This window comes from Vicugna pacos, chromosome 24 (assembly GCF_048564905.1).
Source record: "Vicugna pacos chromosome 24, VicPac4, whole genome shotgun sequence".
In the NCBI taxonomy this organism is placed as follows: domain Eukaryota; kingdom Metazoa; phylum Chordata; class Mammalia; order Artiodactyla; family Camelidae; genus Vicugna; species Vicugna pacos.
The window spans coordinates 11,511,220-11,532,894 of record NC_133010.1 but is presented as its reverse complement, the minus strand read 5'-3'; the positions used below and the strand labels follow the sequence as shown (position 1 = coordinate 11,532,894).

General features: G+C 40.5%; 2 protein-coding genes across 3 annotated transcripts in view; one reads left to right on the top strand and one right to left on the bottom strand.

Moving 5' to 3' along the window:
* ZNF397 (zinc finger protein 397) overlaps positions 1 to 4,193 on the top strand; it is a 44,781-nt gene extending 40,588 nt beyond the window's left edge. Inside the window, exon 3 of the transcript XR_004195028.2 lies at positions 3,722 to 4,193. The gene's annotated coding sequence lies outside the window, so the exon portion shown is untranslated. The remainder of the gene's footprint in view (positions 1 to 3,721) is intronic.
* A 4,498-nt stretch (positions 4,194 to 8,691) lies between these two features.
* Positions 8,692 to 18,313, bottom strand: ZNF24 (zinc finger protein 24). Of its 2 annotated transcripts, none has more exons than XM_006202312.4 (4): positions 18,206 to 18,313; positions 15,882 to 16,383; positions 15,506 to 15,653; positions 8,692 to 13,400 (listed from the first exon to the last, which is right to left on the bottom strand). In XM_006202312.4, the coding sequence occupies exons 2-4, from the start codon at positions 16,299 to 16,301 to the stop codon at positions 12,862 to 12,864; spliced, it is 1,107 nt and encodes a 368-aa protein (XP_006202374.1). In that variant the 5' UTR covers positions 16,302 to 16,383; positions 18,206 to 18,313; the 3' UTR covers positions 8,692 to 12,861. The 2 variants fall into 2 exon arrangements, with proteins under 2 accessions (XP_006202374.1, XP_031546203.1); XM_031690343.2 differs by lacking the exon at positions 18,206 to 18,313 and adding an exon at positions 17,560 to 17,869.
* Between the last annotated feature and the right edge of the window lie 3,362 nt (positions 18,314 to 21,675).

Below are 21,675 nucleotides of genomic sequence, written 5' to 3'. Positions count from 1 at the left end.
CATGTCTGTTAAAATGGCTGTTACTAAAAAGACAAGACATAATAAATGCTGGTGAAGATGTGGAGAAAAGGGAAGGAATCCTTGTGCACTGTTGGTGGGAATGTAAATTGGCTCATCTGCTATGGAAAAGTATGAAGGATCCTCAAAAATAAAAAGATGGAATTACTATATATCCAGCACTTCCCACTTCTAGGAATATATCCAAAGGAAACAAAAACACCACTCAAAAAGATACCTGCACCTCTGTGTTTATAGCAGCTTTATTTATAATAGTCAAGCTATGGAAATAGCCTGAGTATCCACTGACAGATGAATGGGTAAAAAAGTTGTGGTATATAAATACAGTAGAATATTATTCAGCCAAAAAACAAGGAAATCCTGCCATTTGCGACAATATGGATGGACCTCGAGGGCATTGTGCTAAGTGAAATAAGGCAGGAAAAGAAAGACAGTTGCCGGTGACCTCGCTTATATGTGGAATCTAAAAAACAAAACAAAACAAAACAGCAAAAACAAAAACCAGATTCATAAAAAAAGACACCAGATTTGTGGTTACCAGAGGTGGCGTGTGGGGGTAGGGGGAGCTGGAGAAAGGTGGTCAAAAGGCACAAATTTCCAGTTACAAAATAAATAAGTATTAGAGATACAAAGTACAGTGTGATGACTATAGTTACCACTGCTATATGATATATATATGAAAATTGTTGGGAATAAATCCTAGGAGTTCTCATTACAAGGAAAAAATTTTTTTCTTTTTCATTTCTTGTTATTGTATCTATATGAGATGATGGATGTTAACTAAAGTGGTAATCATTCCACGATACATGTAAGTCAAGCCTTTATGCTGTACACCTGAAACTCACACAGTGATCTATGTCAATTACTTCTCAATAAAACTGGAAAAAAAAAAACTTCAACAAACTGAAAGTAGAAGGCAATTTTCTCAACCTGATAAAAGACATCTATAAAAACCACAGGTAACATCATACTTGGTGGTGAAAGACTGAAAGCTTTCCTCCCCAGAGATCAGGAACAAGACAAGGATATTCACTTCTGCTGCTTGTATTCAACATTGTACTGGAGGTCATAGCCAGCGCAATCAGGTAATAAAAAGTAAGGAAAGATATCCAGATTAGAAAGGAGGATGTAAAACTAAGTCTCCTTGTAGGACATGATCTTGTGTAGAGAGAATCCTGAGGGAAACACACACATACACACACACACTTAGAACTAATAAATAAGTTTCAGCAAGGTTTCAGGATACCAGGTCAGTATACAAAAACTGATTGTATTTCTCTTCATGGCAGTGCACTGTCTGAAAATGAAACTAAGAAAATTCTTATTATAACATCAAAAAAGAAGAAAATACTTTGGAATAAATTTAACAAAAGAAGTTTAAAATGCATATTCTAAAAACTACAAAACAGTTGAAAGAGGTTAAACATAAATAAATGGAGAGACGTCACATATTTATGGATTGGAAGATAATATTAAGATTTCAATTCTCCCCAAATTGATCTACAGTTTCAATGAAATTCCTATAAAAATCCCAGCAGGCTTTTTTTTTTCCAAAATTGATGAGATAAACCTAAAATTCATATGAAAGTTTTTATGGAAGTGTAAGGGGACCAGACTAGCCAAAACAATTTTGGAAAAGAAATACAAAGTTGAGGACTCACACTTCCCACTTTCAAAACTTACTAAAAAGCTACAGTATTTAACATTGTGGGGTAATTGGCATAAGGATAGACATAGAGATCAATGGAATAGAATTGAGAATCCAGAATTAAATTCATACATTTCTGGCCAATTGATTTCTAGCAAGGGTGGCAAGACAATTCAGTAGGTAAGTTATAGTCTTATCAACAAATCGTGCTGGGAGCAACTGGAAAGCCATACGGAAAAGAATGAAGTTGGGCCCCTACCTCACACTGTGTTCAAAAATTAACTTAAAATGGATCAAAGACCTGCATGTAAGGTATTCTTCCATAGACTGTTAAATAGAAAATGGAAATTAAGGTGGTGAAAACAAACAGTTTCTTTAAAAAAGACAGAATAGAAGGAAGGAAATAGTAGAGCATGAATTAATGAAATAGAAAGCAAACATTAAAAAAAGAAAAAAAGCCAGAAGTTCATTTTTTGAAAAGAATAAAATTCATAATCCCCCAGCACATCTCCCTAGGATGCCCATCAGGCCTTTGATCACTCCAGCTGTCAGGGAGCTGCAGCTAAGCCTCCAGGGCATGTTAAAAGGAATCTCTTTCCATCAGGTGGATCCAGTTCCCTGGCAGGCAGACTGAACCACCTATCTACAGTATCATACAATGTATATTTATCACTTACACTACACTTCTCCAGACAGCATGTTTGTTATTTGTTTATAAGTGTGGTTCTGTGTAAATATTTTCATTAAATTTTATTTAGTCTGCTTACTCGATGTAGCTAATTACATGGCGGGGGGTAGTGGAATTCCTAGACTGTCATTTGGTCCAGGGGATCCTATGCAAAATTCCAAAGGCACGAGAATGTTCTTTCCATGTAAGCCATGCTGTAGGGGGAAAGTTTCCATCTAAATCAGGGATTTGCAAACTACTGCAGGAAGGCCAGCCAGCCACTGTTTTTGTAAATAGTTTTTTTTTAATTTTAATTTAATTTTTATTTTTTTGTAAATAGAGTTTTAATGGAACACAGCCTTGCCTGTTTGTGAGTTATCTAAGGCTGCTTTCTGCTACAAAGGCAGAGTTGCATAGTTGCAGCAGAAACTGGCCCACAAAGCTGAAAATACTATATTTCCCTTTATAGAAAATGTTTGCTGATCCCGATCTAAATGAGAAAGAGAAAAAGAAAGTTCTCTTTTTTTAACTTTTTAAAATTTTTTATTATAAATGTGCTGCTAGCTTATTGTGAAAAAAAATTGGTAATATATAAAAGAATAGTCATTTATCTCCATAAGCCTACTTAGCAAAGTTAGTATTTTGATGTGTGCCATTCTACATATGTATTTGTGTACTTTTTTCCAAAAATGATACTGATAATGGTAATTGAAAATTGTCCCCATTGGTACATCGTAAACATTTTACATGTCCGTAAACATATCCCTTCATCATCATTTTAAATATGACGGGGGGGGGTATTTATAATTGCTTTCTCAATATTCCTTCCTCCACTTCCCTGCCACAAACATTCTCAATAACAGCACCTTACCCTGATTTTCCTTTAGTAATTCACTCTCCCTTTCTGGGTCATTAAGTTTCTTTTAACTCTGAATTTTGAGATAATTTCAAAGTTACAGAGAAATTGCAAGAATAATGCAAAGAATTCCTGTACACACTTCACCCAGATTCCCCAAGTATTATGTTATCACATCTGCTTTATAATTCTCTACCTGCTCTACCCAGATATATATCTCTGTCCCTAAATCTAAATCTGTGTCTATATCTGTGTTAATTTTTCTGCTGAACTGTGAGAGCCAGTTGCAGACACAGTGCCGTGACATAGTCTGACTCACAATCTGGCTGCTGTGCGGAGAACTGAGTGAAGCAGGGCAAGGGGAAGCAGGGAGGCTATGACCTGAGCAACTGGAAGGAGGAAACTGCCACTTTTGAAGATGAAGACTACAAGGACATGTTTGGGGAGAAATTGAAAGTTTGATTGGGGCATGTTAGGTCTAGGCTGCCTATTAGTCACTGTACCTAGTTTATATGCCTTCTCCTAATTGCAGGGCCAGGGTTTCTGTTCCACGATACTGATGACCCTCTAAGAAGATGGCCTGCACCATCCACCCTTGAGGTTGCAGGCCCACCAGGCTGCAGGTAGAGGGCGCAACTGACTGCCCCTGGATCTCTGGCCTGCCACTCCTGGCCCCCTGCCCCGGTGCTGTTGTGTTGTCTTCGAGACTGACTTCCTAGTGGTTGCTGCTGGAGAGGCTGAATGGTGCCACCTGGGAGTGTTGAGCTGATGCTCTGTGGTGGACACTGACCAGAGGGAGAGGGGAGTCTGCAGAAAATTCTCCCTCCTCCCTGTGCTCTTAAGATAGTGAGACTAAGCAAACAGCAGTGCCTTAGCTGTAGACAGCTCAGTTACACCTATTTGTATTTGTTCTCTCTCCTTCCCTGCTTCCCCTCCCATTTACCCTTCAGTCATCCTATTCTGGGACTGCATCACCCCAATAAAGTATTAACAATGAGGTTAAACTAAGGCTCTGTTTTCTTAGGAACCCAGATTAAGCAGGCTTCAAAGTGGAAATGTCTGGTAGGCAAATAGATATATGAACATGTAGTTCAGAGAAGATGTCTAGGCTGAAAATATAGATATGGAGTCCTAGGTAGTAGAGACATTAAGACCAGATGAGATCACCTGGGAAGTGAATATATAGAAAAGAGAAGAGATCTGAACACTGAGCCCTCAGGCACTCGAATATATTGAAGTCTAGAGAGATGAAGGGAAAACCAGCATCAAGACTGAGAAGAAATGTCCCAGGAGGTAGAGAAAAACCAAGCATGTTTTTCTTGAAGCCAAATGAAAATACATCAATTATCCAATCATGCAAGATACTTCAGCTTGATGGCTCAAGCAGTGTAAGTCTAATAAATGACTGTTGGAATCAGCAATACTCATTTCGCAAACTTGACAAGCACTCTGTATGTGGAGAATTTGTATAATACACAGCAATGTCATACCTCTCATTCCTGATCTAATTTGTGTCCTCTTTTTTTCTTTTCTTGATAGGTCTAGCTAGAAATTTATCCGTTTTATCAATCTTTTTAAAAAGTTAGCTTTTGGTTTAGAGTATAGAAATTGATTTTTCTCTTGTTTTTCTGTTTTCTATTTTGTTGATTTCCTAGCTAATCTTTTTCTTTTCTTTGGGCTTAATTTTTTCTTATTCTGGTTTCTTAAGGTGAAAGTTGAAGTAATTAAATTAGAACCTTTTTCTCTTAACATGTGTTTTATTGCTATACCTTTACCTATAAGTGCTGCGCCCCAGAGATTGTTTTTTCAGCTCTTTATCCCTCCGCTCTCCCTTCACTTTCGGGGACTCTAGTTACATTTACACATACTAGGTTGCCTGAAGCTGTACCACAGCTCTCTGCAGTTTTTCTTAGTGTTTTCTTTTCCTGTTTTTCATTTTGTATGATGGTTTCTTTTGCTATGTATTACCTACCATAATTTTTTCTTCTTTTCTTTGATTATGTTTAGTCCACAATTCCATCCATGCATTTAAAAAAATCTCATTGTAGTTTTCACTTCTAGAAGTTTGATTTGGTTGATTTCTATAGCTTTCACGTCTCCACTGAGCACGTCCAGTACTTCCGGTAGCTTCCTGATCATATGGAATACAGTTTGACAATTGTCTTAACATGCTTATCTAATTCTTTGTCATTTCTGGGTCAATTTAATTGAGTGGTTTTTCTTATTATGGGTCATATTTTCCTGTTTCTTTGCATGACCTATAAGTCATCCAATTTTTGATTGGATACCAGACCTTGTGTATTGTATCTTGTTGGGTGATGGTATTTTTAATATATATATTCTTGAGATTTGTTCTGGGATGTGTTTAATTATTGGGACAGTTTTATCTTCTCAGCTCTTTTAGGCAGTGTCTAGTCTACAGTTCATTTTTTTTCTCCTATGGAGGCAAGACCCTTCCTTCTATTCAATCCCAGAATTTCTCAACCTCTCAGCACTATTGACATTTAAGGTTGGATAATTCATTGTAGGATGTTTATCAGCATCTCTGGCCTCTACCCACTAGGTGCCAGTAGAGCCCATCTCCTATGGTTTTAACAACTAAAAATGTCTCCAGATATTACCAAATGTCTCCTGTGTGTGTGTGTGGCGGCGGGGGGGTGGGGGGGATGGGGACTGCCCTTGAGAATCACTGTTCTAACTGATGTCCTGTGACTTATGAGGCTTTCTACTCTGGCTGATGGTGCTATTCCTGACTGTTTTTGAGTTCCAGTGATTTTCCCCCTAATACCCTTTGGATGGTTCTTTCCCCCACCTCAAGCAGTTTCTTTACACATGTGCTCATCATTACTCAACTGAATACTTGTGAGGGACCCTCTGCAGATCTCCAGTGTTGAGCTCTCTCCTCTTTGGTACATTGCCCTGCAAATGCTAGCCACTTGGCCTCCCAGGGCCCCTTGCTCCATCTTCTCCACTAGGGAGACTGTCAGGCTCTGCTTGAGTTCCCCCTCCCTGCGCTGTGGCCCAGGAACTCTCGTCAGTAAACTGAGGCAACTCAAGTTTGCCTCTTTTATTTCCCATCTCAGCAATCTCGTCTCTCCCATCCTTTGCTTGTGTTTAGTATATTTTTGTCTGATGTTTTATTTGTTCAGGCAGGTTAGATCTAGTCATCTTGATTTGAAGGATTTTCTTTGTGATTTTTTTAAAAAGCTCATTTGCATGCTAATTAGAAAAATTTGAGAGGAAAAATTGATAATGTGAGAGGTGAGGATTACTGAAGAAGGTGTGAAAGGATGGCTTAGATCCAATGGAGAGGCGAGTCTCAGAAGCACAGCTGATCCAAAGTTAAGAGGAAAGAGGCATTAAGATGAACAAACCAAGATATGGACACTTAATTTACTGTTTTCTAGATTTTTTTTCTATTGTAAATATGGTGTAATAGGTATAGATGGGACAGGTATATATAGAACAGTTAACACAGGTGTGGAGAGAACACAAAAATGTTGATGGGCTGTTAACTAGGATTGTGGACTCACAGGTGACTTTTGGGGTGATTTTTATTTCTAAGCTTTTCCTATTACTATGTATCACTATTAATTTATGTATTAATAGTATATAATGTTACATAAAGAAAATATGTAGAGACATTTTTAAGAATTTGAAGGAAAGAAGATACCTGGACATGTTGTTTTGTTCAATTCTCAGCACCCAGTCATTACACTCCTTTGCCCAAAACCTCTTAATAGCTTCTCATCTCATTCAAAGTCATAGTTCTACCAATGGCTAACTAGGTCTTTCCGCCTTCATCCTTACCTCATTTCTCTAGCTTCATCCACTTCCCCCTACGTTCACTTTGCTCCAGCCACACTGGCCTCCTTGCTGTCTCCTGGACAAATGAGGTATCACTCCTACGTCAAGTCCCCTTCACTTGTTCCCGTATGCCTGGAACATCTTTCCTCCAAAGTTTCATGACTTGCTTCCTTATACTCATTCATATCTTGACTCTCATATTTCACTCCCAGTGAAACCTTCCCTGGACAATCTATCTAAATTGCAATACCCTTCCTCCTCAATGCTTTGTATCCCTTCTCTCCCAATATATTGTCTCCTTACCATTTGCCAAGACATACAATATGCTTCTTTTTTCCACTGCCATCTAGTTTCCACACACAAAAGCAGTCGATGTAAACTCCAAAACAGTCTTGGACCTCAGCAACTTCAAATCCAGAGGCCCGAGAATTTTAAAAAGAAGGCCCCAAAGAACCCTGTTGAGAGGGTATGGAGGCCATGGGGAGGCTCCAGGGTCATATACAGGGGATGCTTGAGGGGAATGCCCCCAGAGCAATGGCTGGAAGTGGGTACCGCGTACTCAGCAGTGTAATCCTCAGTCTGAGGCCCAAGTTAATCTGTAGGAAGGATGGAAGGAAAATGAAAAAGACGTGACTGTGTAAGAAGTTTTTCATCTATAGACACTGCCAACAGCAATGTTCAGTTATTGGTAGCATTTAAAGAGTATGTGTATGGTGTGTGGTGTAGAGAGAATACAGTAACAAATGGCAGAGGTTGACAGAGGCCAAATCATGGAAGGCCATGCTAATTTTATTAACCTATATATAGTGCATAAAGTGTTAAGTCTAGAATTTAAAATTACAAAGGTTTTCTACAAATCAATAAGAAAATACAAATAACCTATATTAATCAGGACAGAAACCCAATTCAGTTATCTTAAACAAGAAAGGGACTTTATTGGCTCACAAAACTTTAAAGTCCGGAGGTAGGGCAGGCTTTAGGCACAGCTGGATCTAGGGCCTCCAGAAAAATGACATCAGAACTTAGTTCTCATTCCTTTCTGCTAGCCTCTGAGTTTCTCCTCAGACTCTCTCCACATGGTACAGATTCAGGCTTACACAGTCCTTAGTTCGTGGGATCTGTCGAGCCTTCTTTCCGAGAGTTCCAGCAGAAGTTCTGTTGAGGGCTTTCTTTAGCCTGGCTTGAGTTACATGCCCATGCTTTAATCACTGTGGCTAAGGAGGTGTGGGACTCAGGAAGGCCAGGCCTGGTCATGTACTCACCTACGCCACAGGGAATGGGTTCCCCACAATAAATAAGGATTCTGTTATCACAAGATGGGGAAAGAGATGCTGAATAAACAAAAACAACATATACCCACACACAACCCAACAGAAAAGCAGGTAAAGGATACAAACAAACAATCCATGATAAAACTATAAACGGTCAATAAATACATGAAAATACCCTCAACCTCACCACTAATCAGGGAAATGCAAAATGATCCTTTTTCTTTTTTGCCCATCAGATAAAAATTATCAAATGTAGGTAAGGCTACGTGGGGAAATGAGCACTCTGTGTGTAATTGGTGAAAACAGAAAGTTATGAAGGCCTCTGGGGAGGCTAAGGTGGGGTCTGGTCTACCAGAAAGCACACCCTTTGACCCAACAATCTCATACTCCACCCTAAAGAAATATTCACACACATGCACAAAGATACATGAAAGAGATGTTTACTTTGGCAATGTAACAGCAAAAGAAAAAAATATGGGAATATTTAAATAATGGTATTTTCATAGTATTGAATACTATTTAATCATTAAAGAAATTTAAAGACCTCAGAATCTGTTTTTGAGACAAAAAAAAGCAAGCTGCAGAACAATACATATATATGATCCTATATATGTAAAAATAGCACTTATATGTGTACATATATTCACATGGAAATTATGGAAAGGAGACTAGATGAATGTACACTAAACTGGGCGCTGGAATGTGATTGGAAATGCTGGAGAAAAAGCTCTCTCTTTGCTCTTGGGTATATTTAAGTTTTGTACAATGAGATGGTAGACATTTGTACTTTCATAATTAAAAAAGAAAAATTGGGAAATGCAATTCACAATAGGAAATGCAAACGGCCAACAAACATAAGATATTCCTCCTTACTAATAAAGAATGACAAATTTACCTATCAGAGTGGCAAAAATACTGAAGGATTCAGGGTTGGTGGGAGTGCAGGCAAACAGGTACTCTACTGATGCAATCTTTACAAAGGTGTTTCTCAAAATGTTAAATGTGCATGTCTTCTGACCCAATAATTATATTTCCAGCTATTTACCCTACAGAAATACCCACACGGGCAGCAAATACATACAGATGTTAACTCTATCTTGATCTATAATAAAAAAACTGGAAATAACCAAATTACCTACACAGGGGTTGGTTAAAGAAGTTAGCATATTGATGCAATGAATTAGTATGCAGCCATTAAAAAACAATGTGTACATCAAAGTGGGAGGGAAGGGAGACACTTTTCAGTGCAGTAACATGTAAAATGGGGATATGTACCTACCTCATATGGTTGCTGTGAGGATTACGAGTTAATCCAGGATAAAGCGCTTCCAACAGTGCCTGTATACAGCGACCACAAGTGTCAGCTATTAACACATTTTTGCTTAAATATGTATAAGCCTAAGTCTGGAAGAATATCAAACCAAATAATTACTACTTCTGAGTAAGACTGTGAAAAGGAATGTCCTTTTTCATTTTGTACTTCTGTACTGTAGAAAAGTCAAATGAGCACATTTAATAGCTTTTACATTTGTTTACCGTTAAGATAAAAGCATAAAATTTATCAATCAGGGTTCAACAGCCATCATTCATTGTATTGTGAAAAAAATATGTCCCTGGAGTTCACAGCACTAGATTTGAGTTTTAGTTCTAACTGGCCACATGCAAGTCACACGATCTCTGAATCTTGCTTTCCTAAGCTACAAATCTAAGTGAGCTAGGTATAGCATCTAACCCAATGCCTGGCATGCAGGTTCTTTCAGCACGTGTAACCCTCCCTTCAACTGACACAACTGTGGTAGACATATTGCTAAATGACCAAGTGCCAACTGGGTGTGAATGTGGGGACTTTAACCTCCAAGAAAACCACGAGAGTTTAGAAGTAATGCGCACCAAATGCTCAGCGGCTACCAGACAGGCATCAGCCGTCTGCATAGCGTCAACAACTGCTTGCTTAATAACTGAACAGACGCCACTGCTTGACAACCGCCAGGTGACCATTTCATCAGAAGCTGGGCGCTCCCCAGCCTGGAACTGCTAACTGTGATTACCTGTGTGGATATAAATCTATGTCTAGATGAAATCATAAGCCACTGAAGTTATTTTAAATCAGTTTGTCTAGTGGGAACTTAGCCTAACCAGGGATGTCAAGTTCAAAGACCACCACTTCCTTTTCATGTGTACGGTCATCCAGCTTTTTTGGGTCCGGCCCATTTTCCCCACAGAGCCTTGCCTGAGCTTCAGAATCCTTTCTAAACAACGCACAGGTTATCAGAGATGGCAAGACAAACTCCTATTTGCCAACTCTAGAACTTTTTCTAAGCTCTCACATTATACCAAACATCTTTGGTGTTTATGACAAATATACCACAGGGAAGCCTCTTTGCATACAGGAAAGATGCAAGATCTAAAACAGCGTGAAATTCTAGCCAGAAAAAAGTTGCTCCCTTCTTAACCTACCCTGATAAAAGAACTCTGTCATCCCAGCAGTATTCCAAATATGCTACCTCAAAACCTACTTGAAAAGAAGCCAGTTATAAATAAATAAATCAACTCAAGATCATTTTATCTTAGAGCGGAGGAGTTTATAGCTTTATTGGACACTGACTTGTTTCCTCTCAGCCACAAAGAGAAAAAGACCCAAACAAAAGTCCCTACATATTCTTGCATAACTTAAAATACATTATATCATTACTACATATTTATACTTCAATAAATCTTAATCTATAAAGCACATTTCTTATAATTGTTATCAGAAAATCTATAAACAAGCTCCATCCTGCCTCACTTCTCCACCAGCTGGCCTTGCATTTATTACTATGCTTTTTAACAGGCTCATGCAAATCTCACCTTCCATTTTTCAACTGGATCCAAGCACCAGATGTAACCAAAATCTCTGGAACCATGAAATAATTTTATTCACATGGGTCATTTTCTACACAGTTATGCCCATTATAAAAAAGCCTTTTCTCATATTCTGTATTTTAACTTCCAGAGTTTTCCACTAAACAGAACCACAGTACTTGGGATTCTCAGCCAAGAAGTACATAATCCTACTACTACAATGTATTACTTTTATACATTTTTTAAAAATGTGTTAAGACAAAATTTTTTTAAAAGTTCCACCAATTCTGATAGTTAATAATAAACTAGTTGTTAATAACCTAGTTTTTTTTTAATAGAACAATCCATTCAACTTAACATATAAGTACAACCTCAATGCTACTAGAGATTAGTTTTTTTAAAAGACCCACAAACCTCCAAACTGGGATAGAGTTATCTTGGACTCACCTCTGAAGATTGCTGGAGAGCTGGCTAGCTCTTTGAGCTGAGTCTTCCTTCCCCCAAATATAACACACTGGTAAGAGAACTATGGCTCTAGGAATCTCAGAGGTGACCTCCCCAAGGCCTGCGCAGACGGTGGGGGGTGGGGGGAGAGGCTAACTCACATGAAACAGCTTTGTACCAAACGCCTAATGATTTACAGTGGAAGAAATGCCTACCTGATTACGGTAGGGTTACAGTACCTAGCACAGTGCCTTGTCGGTAGAAAATGTCTAATAATAAATGCATGGCTGCTTTGTTAGCCTGGTGTTCAACCCTTCTGTACCAAAGGAATAAAACAGCAAACCTGATACTGTTGCCCACACGTCAGGGATTTTTCTGTCCTTGACAAAAATGAAGGAAAAATAATAATGACTTAGATCTTCAATTCTCTTTTGTTTTCAAAAAGCCAAGACAAACCATTACTCTTGTTCACATTTGCCCCTCAACACCGCCATTCAAAATTCTTCCCTAGTATTACAATTTTTACCTTCAGAGCTTTACAACTATTTATTCTTTAGACTGTCCACTTTCTAATGACACATGAGAGAAAACTATTTTCATTAGTGGGATCCTTCCAAATTACAGGTAAGATGAGCTATTTCTCAGTTTTGCTGCAAGCCCATTACACCCAGATAAATTCCTGCTATACTTCAATTCTTGGATCAAAGTATTTGTCTATCTTCCCCAATCTAGGTGTCCCATTCACTTTTGGCTGTTTTATCACCATCACTTCTTAGATATCTGAGTTTTAAGGCTCATTTCACTTTGAGGTTTTTGGTCATCCTTTATCTTCTATTTTCTGACATGCATATTCAAATTAGGTAGAAGGAAATGAGGGTAAATTTGGAAAATAATGGTCTCAAGTTTTCAGATTTTATAATTCCTATGGTGCTTTCTAATGTAGAAGGGAATGTATCCTTGCAAAAGAACATTTCAATGATCAACAGATAAATAACGTATCTGTCTAAGAAGGAAGCTTTTGAGAAAGGGACAAAGAATCAGGTAGTTCATCAATTGTAAAAATAATAATATAAACATCACATGGAAGAGTTAGGCATTAACACCTGAATTAAGTTTAAAATTTCAGTTTTTAGGCAGGTATGACACCATTTCTTTCAAGATAAAATAATATAGTGGGTGAAGATTTTCTACATTTCCCAGTGGATCTTCTAACAGTCTACAGGGAAACTATTATGTATCATTTCATGTTTTTAATTTTGTCTTCATTTCAGAAGAAAAAGACCTGAGTGCTGATTTTTTTTTAAATTTCTTAAACTTTCACAACATTCAGAAGTTTTTCTGCATTGTGTCTTCGCTGATGTCTAAAAAGGTTTGAGCTTTGACTATAGGATTTCCCACACTGAACGCATTCATAAGGTTTCTCCCCAGTATGGATTCTTTGATGATTAATGAGCCCAGAATTCTGGCTAAAAGCTTTTCCACATTCAAGACATTTGTAAGGTTTTTCTCCAGTGTGGACTCTCTGGTGCTGCACAAGGATGGAGCTCCTGCTGAATGCTTTCCCACATTCAACACATCCGTAGGGTTTCTCCCCACTGTGGATTCTCTGATGAAGAATAAGGGCTGAGCCCTGACTGAAGTGTTTTCCACATTCATCACAAATATGTTGTTTCTTTCGAGAGGGGTTTCTCTTTCTTTCAAACCTGCCCTTGGGGAAACAGGCTTCTCCATATTTATAAATTTGAGGAACACCTATATTGAGAGTGCCAGGAACTTCATGAGATTCTACTGCTGAAGCGATCTCCTGCTTTGGAGCTAGAGCTCCATTTTCAGTCCTAGCATCATCATCTGAAATAAACAGAAAACGTAAATATCACTCATTTCCTCTTCTGGGAGGAAAAAAAAACCTGAAGAAAAATTTTGTTCAAAAATGAACTAAAAGCAAATAGCCTGCATGTCTATAATCAGGACTCTAGTGATGGTAAGGTTGTCTACTCTCAAGAAAGAAAAAAAAGTGAAACAACTGATTATGAGGCTAATGAGGTAAGAGCATGATAACATACGGATTAAAAGGTCATCTCCTAATAAAAGCGGTGACATCGACGAGTGGGTTACACACTGGTAGTCAGAAACCAAAGGGCAGAAAAATGGTAAATTCTAAGACTGTTAGACAGTCAAAGTAATGTAGCCAGGTTGAGAAAAAAATAAAATAAAACTGGCCACCAGGAAATCATTTTAATATTCTCTTCTCCCTGAAAAGGGGAGAAATTACATCAAAATACAATGGTGTAAATAATAATCCATCTGTCAGAAAGTGACTACTTCTAAACTGAGCAAGACAAGGCAGGTCACAGCCAAGATTAGACTAAAAGGAGAATACAGAAGAAGTCCTGCCAAGGAGCTGAAGCATCCTTGTTAGCTCAGGACATGACACTAATTCATCGCACCTTTAATAACTGAAAGTTTTCCTGTAAAAGCAGCTTGCCATATTTGGTATTTGTCATGGTTCTTAGATGATCTGTTAGTTCTAGGCCTCAGTTAGATGTGTCCAGCGAAAGAACAGCCTGAATTACCAACATGAGGTACTACTGCCTGCCTGTAGGCAAGCAGTGGTATGAGCAAGCCTCAATTAAAACTTTCCTGAAACTTTGAGCCTTGAAGAATAGGTAATAAAATGGTGAGCAGCGGTACTCAGACAAGTTGTAAAGTGAGCAAGTCCATAATAAATGATTACAAAAGAGATAAATTCAGGAAAGAAGGCTGACAAAGAGACACTGAGAGGTTAGAGGGGATTAGTGAGGCCTGGAAACTTGAACAGATTTGAGTGTGAAGGAGACAAAAGGTAGAGAAAGAATTGCATTCCCAAGTGTGGTAGAGACTAGACTGCTAAGATGAGGCTATTTAAAAAGAGGTGAGAATAATCCTAAAGTTCAGGCAGAGGAGTTTTCCACCCAGAAAGATCCCACCTCCAACAACCAAGGAGAGTGGTTCTCAAACTTTATAGCACAGAAGGATGTCCCATAAAACGTGTGAAAAGTGCAAAGTCTCAGCAGACTCTAGCCCCACCTCAGAAGTTCTGCCTCACTAGCGCTGCCCCCTCGGAGGGGAAGAAAGCCTGCTCGGAGCTCATTCTGAGGCACACCAGCATTACCCCCATTACCTCAAGGAATGATTCCTAAAGCAGTCTCAAATAAAATGTCATTTTAACTCACATAAATATGAAAAAGGAATCTAGCAATTTGAGAACACATGGGGCTGTATCAAAATAAATAAGTATGTGGAGTTAACTGTCAATATATTGGGAAAGACTAGTCTAAGTGAATTAAGAGCTTTCTATTTAATTTTTCTGTACTTAAAGCATATTATAGCTCAGGAGCGTATTTTTTGCATACTTAGAACAGGTGAAGAATTTTATCCAAATATTTTTACAAAAAAAGCTTAGAAAAAAAAATGACTCTAGGTAGGATGTTAAAAAGCAAAAATTGCTAAAAGTTCAGAAAAGACTTCAGTGATAAACAACAAACCAAAAAAGCAGATTTGAAGAGGTATCAGATAAGCTTATTGTACTAGGAAGATTAAGCAGGAGATTGAAAGGATACAAAATAGATGGCAAATAAGCAATAGTGCATGCAGAACAGAGGGACCTGGTCTACGGGTGGGTGCTGGCTCAGAGTAAGGCAGATGCCAGCCTGAAACGGGCAGGTCTTCAAAAAAAGAGGTAAAAGAGAAGAAAAAGCTGCTGATGTTAATGTCGAGGAATAAAAGACCTACGGTTAGCAAACCAACTGTTACGAGAAAAGAATCAAAATCCTAGTGTGTCTGTGTCTATGTCTAAGAAATCAGGTTAAGGTGATTATCCCCCTCCTCCCTCACAGAAAGAATAAGCAAAGCGTCCTGGACAAAAGGCCCACACACTCTTTCACCCTCCAGCCCACATGGAGTTCTGTCCTCACCACAGTGCCTCAGGGAATGGAGCTCCCAGGATGCCCACTTGAGCTGGTTCTCCACGGCATCGAGCTCAGAACTTGGCAATCCCTGCGCTTCTTCTTGAGATACTATCTCCTCTACTAGCACTTCCCGTTTTCGTCGACGAAGAGAAACCTGGAAATAATAGGGTCTGGTTCAACTGAGACGGAATCTGATGAGAATCGTAACTAAACACACAGAAGAGAAACCATACAAAACATATACTGCGGAGGCAAAGCAGCACAGATCACGGGGCGTGGTGGGAGACATAAACGTAACTCTAACTTGGCTGAATGGAATGAATTCATCAGGTGTGCCTACTGCTATGCCAGTGCTTCTGAGCTGGGAACGTGACAGGCTTACCGGCTGTCCAGGGTCATCTAGTTCACTCTCTAAATCTTCCAGCACTGTCACCGCCTCCTCTCCATTCTCTGGATGATGCTCTCGAACCCAAGTCTGTAGCTCCTTGGGTAGGATGGCAACAAACTGCTCCAGTACTACCAGCTCCAAGATTTGTTCTTTTGTGTGTGTCTCTGGCCTGAGCCATAGACGGCAAAGTTCTCGAAGCTGGCTCACAGCTTCACGGGGCCCAGGTGAATCTTGGTATCCAAACTGCCTGAATCGCTGTCGGAAAACCTCCGGGTCAGGGAGGTGGTTCCAGGGGATACTTGACCCCTCTTCGCCGTCAGGATCCTCCTCCAACTTCACTCTCAGAATTTTTTCCTCCTCATCTGGAGTTGGGATGATAAGTATTGAATCTTCTTCCACTGACTGTGCAGACATCCTGATTTGTAATACTTTAAGAAAAGACAATCAAGGTAGGACACAGGCCTTAGGGAAATACCCCGCTTTCTTCACTGGCACTCTGAAGCACAAGAAATAAAAAATATGTAAATGAGGAAATATCCTAAGAATTTGTACATATACTGATAAAGGAAATACAAATGTATTATTTCACTGGATTAAAAATTCCAATCAATAACACCACAAGTTGGCAAACTACAGCTCATGACCAAATCTGGCCTGCAGCCCATTTTTGCACAATGCTTGTACTAAGAACAGTTTTCACATTTTTCACGTGACTGAAAAAAATTAAAAGAACACTTCATGTGAAAAGATATAAAATTAAAGTGTCTGTCTCCATAAATAATTCTATGTATTTGTTCACTGTCCATGCTACAATAGCAGAGCTGAGTAGCTGCAATAGACACCATATAGCATGAAAAACCTAGTATTTACTATCTGGCCCTTTCAAGGAAAAGTTTGCCAATCTATGATGTACAAAACCCATTTCAACAAAAAGAATTCAAGAAGAAACAGCCCACCTCAGTGTTATCTAAACTCACCTGACCCTGAAACACATTTATCTGCAATTTTGTACTGGTGTTCCCTGACACAGGTCACCTCATAAGCACGGATTGCATTATTACCTGCTTAAAAAAACTTTTTTTGGCAAATTTTTTTAAGGGCTAAGAAATATTTTTAAAATGTTTAAGAACTCCTGGACTTAAAATATATGTGAAAAAATACTTGCTCAGTAACAGATACGTAATGTTGAAAAAAAGCACAAGATGCCATAAATTTTTAAGTATTATTCACCCACCATAAATACCTTTAAATTTGTAATGACAGGCATTAATTACAGCAAATTCTATGAAAGGACACTCTCATAAACTTATCTTCCTGCAGTGGCACAGACTCTCGTCCTTACACTGGATGACTCACAGTTTCCCCAGCTTCTACCTTCAGAGAAACCTTGGGCTATTTCTGTTCTTTTTAGTATCTGCATAGTCATGCCCATGCCATTGTTTACAACACCTATTAGGAATGAGCAATGCAGCTACTCAACGTATCTATTCAGGGCCCGGGATCTGAAAACCAAAAATTTCCAAAAACTTTCTGTAACCCTATCAAGACTGGGAATCAGAAAAGACCTTACGAGGTAATAAAAACACAGGTTTAATTAACAACTTTGAAGCGTGGCGGCCTTATAAACAAGGGTTGGCCAACAGATCGGTATGTTCCTATTCCACGACCCTACCTTATCGACGGCTCAAGCATTCTACGAAAGAAATTTCTCTTTTACGTGAGGAGGTGCGGGGAGGGCAGGCCCCACAGTGTTTGGGCGGGGAGCCTCGTTCCAGGTGACCTGACCACTCCCTCCAGCAGAGTGCTGCTGCGAACTCTGACCCCAGCCAACGACCCCAGCCCCTCTTCCCCGCACTTGCGGCGGCGGCGACAGCGGCTCTCGGAAGACCCAGGCCACCCTGCAGCAACAGCGTCGGAGTCACGGCACTTCCGCCCACGGCGGGGGGAACTACAAGTCCCGACGGCCCCCGCGCAAACCCGCCCCCTCCCACCTCCGCCCGAAAAGAATCCCAGAACCCTCCGCGAGATGCCAGGGCCTCGAAATAGAACAAAACGGGCCGATGGGGGAGGGGGAAGGCAGGGGTCGCGGAGGACACAGGGGACAGAGAACTCTCCGAAGCTGCTGAAAGCCCAATCTGGCTTTCCGTCAACCCCTCCCCATTCCCCAACTGCTGGGCGCGGAGACCGCGGCCTGTCCCTCACGCCTCCCGGGAAGCCGAAGAAGGTCCCCGCCAGGCTTCTTCGCTGACTCTTGCCAAGCGGTCCGCAGCCCCTAGCCCAGCGCACCCCTCACGCCCTCCCCCCACTCTCGCGCAAACCTCGGGCTCGGGAACCGCAGCCGCTGAGCTGTCCACGGCAGACGCAGAAACGCCGCTCACAAGCCGTTTCCCACAAGCCTCCGGCGCGGACTGCTTCCGGTCTGCGGGCCCCAGGAGGCGGGGGGGAGGAGAAGCCCCGCGTTGCCATGGAGATGCGCTCCGGGCGGGGGGAAGGGCTGTCCAACGACAATGGCTGCTTTGAGGCTACTCTTGGCCTAGCGCCTCTCTCCCCCGACAGCTCGGCCTTCTGTGTTCCGCTTAAAAGACAAGGAAAAGAAAGAGAGAATTCTGCCACTAAGATAGTCTTCACGGTTTCGTTAGTCTTTCACATGCATTATCTCATGTGATCCTCACAGTAATCCTCTGGAAGAAGTAATAAAAGCTAGTATTTATGAATGCAAACTATATTGTACCAGGCACCGTCACCGTTCTTTACATGTATTGTAATTTAATTTTCACAGCGACTTTACAATGGCGAGAACATTTATTATCCCCACTTCACAGCTGAGATAATTGAGGCACAAATAAATAGCTTGCCAAGAATTCATAACTAGTAAGTGGGAAGCAAGATTTGAAACCAAGGCATGACTCTAACCTTTGGCTCCCACTGGCTATGCTACAGAGCTTTATTACGACTAATTTCTTTGTCAGAGAAACAAGATGAGACTCAAACCAAGAGCTTTGGCAGTGATCTCACAGTGAATTTGCAGAATGCATGGTCATCTTCTGACTTCAGGCTTGACATTTTGTACTACAAAACAGCTGCCAAAGTGATCATTTAAAAACATATATCAGATCACTTCATTCCTGTATTTAAAGGCCTTCAGTGGATCCCTACTGCCTTAATTATGACATAAAAACTACTTACATGGGCCTGCAAGGCCCCCGGTGGTCTGTTCCCTGCCTCCAACCCACCCCCATTCCCCAGCTCTTAGGTTCATTGTGGCCCAGGGTCTTGCGCCTCCCTGACTGCCTTTTCTCCTGGAAGCCACCCCAGTCTCATAGCACTGGTAGCAGTCATCTCATTTATTCATTTCTCTGGTTTTTGTTTTGATTTGGTTTTGTCACTAAGTCCCGTAAGGGCAGGGACCTTACCTGTCTTGTTCACCACGGTATTCCCACCTAGTCCCAAGATGCTGACTGCCTGGTACATAGAGAACTCAATAAACATTTGTTGAATAAATGAATGAAGTGTGGGCTAGTCACATTGCTGCCTTTGCTAGGTCACATTTCAGGCATCAGAAGCCACACAAAAGAGCCCTGTTATTTAAAGTCTATGTTAGAAGTGCAGGAAGAGCCTTCCAGAAGCATTCCAAGATTCTCAGGCTTCAGCTTTCTGCCTCTTTCAGGAAAGTACCCTTTGCAAATTGCCCTCAGTCTCTCCTGGATTCATGAATGAGAAAGTGAGTGAGTTAGCCCCTGATGGTATAGCTCTACTTTACTCTGTGACCACAGCGTCGTCTCCCCAGAACCCCTGCTACTTCGGATGCCTCTTCTCTCTTTCTTCATTTAGGAGGTTTCAGAAATTCAGCCTTTCTTCTCTCCTACTTGGCTACTGCCACCAACCTACTTGGCTCCTCTTTCTAACCTTTCCCTATTTTGTGACACTAAAGGCTACCTCAAGGCATTTTGTTTCGTTTTGTTTTGCTTTAAGAGGTATTTTTTTTGAAAAAATCTAATTAATATTGGAAAACAAAAAAGGTACACATCAAACAGAAATACTTGGGGTGGTTAAAAATGTTGCAAAATTTTACAAAACTCTTTGCCTGGGATTTATTCTATCATTCCTAATTCTGAGAGAATAAGTAGAAACCACAGTGAGATGTTCCTCTCTAATTTACTCTTTTGAGGGCAGGGACTGCCAATGCCATTTTGAAACACCACTCTTCTGAGCCCCACTATGTGAGGGCTTTCCTAAATGGCAGCCCCTGTTGCCATCTTGAAGATCTAGTCAAGACAGTGCATCATGTTCCTCTGGGCAACCTGAGTGTAGTTAAGCTCCATGCCAGTGCCTGATGACCTTGCACATACCTACATAGATCGCAGAGATGAGGCTTGAGTTGGTGCTGCTCTGAGTCTTGGCAGAACACCTTGTGATCCTCCTGGAATATGGAAGCATGAGAGGTTCCTGAGCTGCTGCTCCAAGGCCATTTGCTACTCAGCTCCCTGTCTTCCAAGGAGGCTGTCATGGAAGCGTTTCTCATGGCTTCCCCGTTCGTGATGAGGCTTTCAGCCTCATTCACCTAGTGTACAGCTGCAGACTATATAAAGGCTTAGACGCATCATAGCATTAGCCCTCAGCAACAAGGAGTTCCACAGCTCACGTTGCAGTCACCTGGCTCTTTTCGTTTTGATGTCATCCTTTTGGTGTGTGAGACAAAGCTCATGGGGAGCTGGCACCTTTGGCTACTCTTGCATTAACTGTCTATGTAAGTCATAATCTCGCTAAACCTACAAAGGGCTCATCCTTTCTTTACCAGCCAAATCTTTTAACGTTGCTTTGAAAGCATTTCATCCATTAATTAATGGTAAAAATAAAAATAAGCAAACAAAGTTAAAAAAAAAACAACCCTCAAAACAGATGGATGCTATCTGGGTTCCAGAGAACTAGAGATGATTAAAATAAAGTCATGATTCCTTCTTTTAACATAACCGTCTTATTTAGGACGTAGACGAGAAAACAAATATTTAGAAAAGAGTTTAAGAATACCAGAAGGGGCATCTAAATGAATTATTATGCTGAGGGGGAAGGGAGGCACTCTGAGATGGCAGAAGTAAGAAAAGTTCTCACACTGGAATGAAAACACAGACTTTCATACTTGTTGTTGTCATATTTCATTCAAAAACAATCTTTTTTAGAATTTTCTCTGACAATTATTTTGGAGCTCTCATTCCTTCCCCTTAGCTCAGAAATCTCTCCCTCTGAGCACTTAAAATATACTGGTAGGATTTCCACTTTTAAGAAAAAAGGCAAAATGCAAAGATAGCGTTCAGCATTTGTTTTTTGGCAAGCCATTCCGGAGGCAGCACGCGGCCCAAGCAGCAAGAAGGGCACCGCCAAACGCCTTCCCCGGGAACTAAGCATCTCAGCATCACGCTGCCATAGCTTCCAGCTGTGTCTAAGGTAATTGCTTCTTTGCTTTACGCCATTTGGGCTTACAAGTTTCTGTAGAACATTCCACTTTCAGTCAGAGGGAGAAACCTGTACTAATGTAGGTCTTCTGTAAAAGTGAAGTGGTGTAAAGTGAACTTGGGACGAGTGGAGGATACCTATACTGGAATTTCATTGCTTTTTAAGGCTGAATAAGGTTTCGCTGTATGTACATACCATATTTTTGCTGATCCATTGATTTACTGATGGAAACTTGGGTTGCTCCCACCTTTTGGCTATTGTGAATAATTCTGCTGTGAACACGGGTGTACAAGTGTCTGTTTGGGTCCATGCTTTCAACTTTTGGGTAAACACCAGG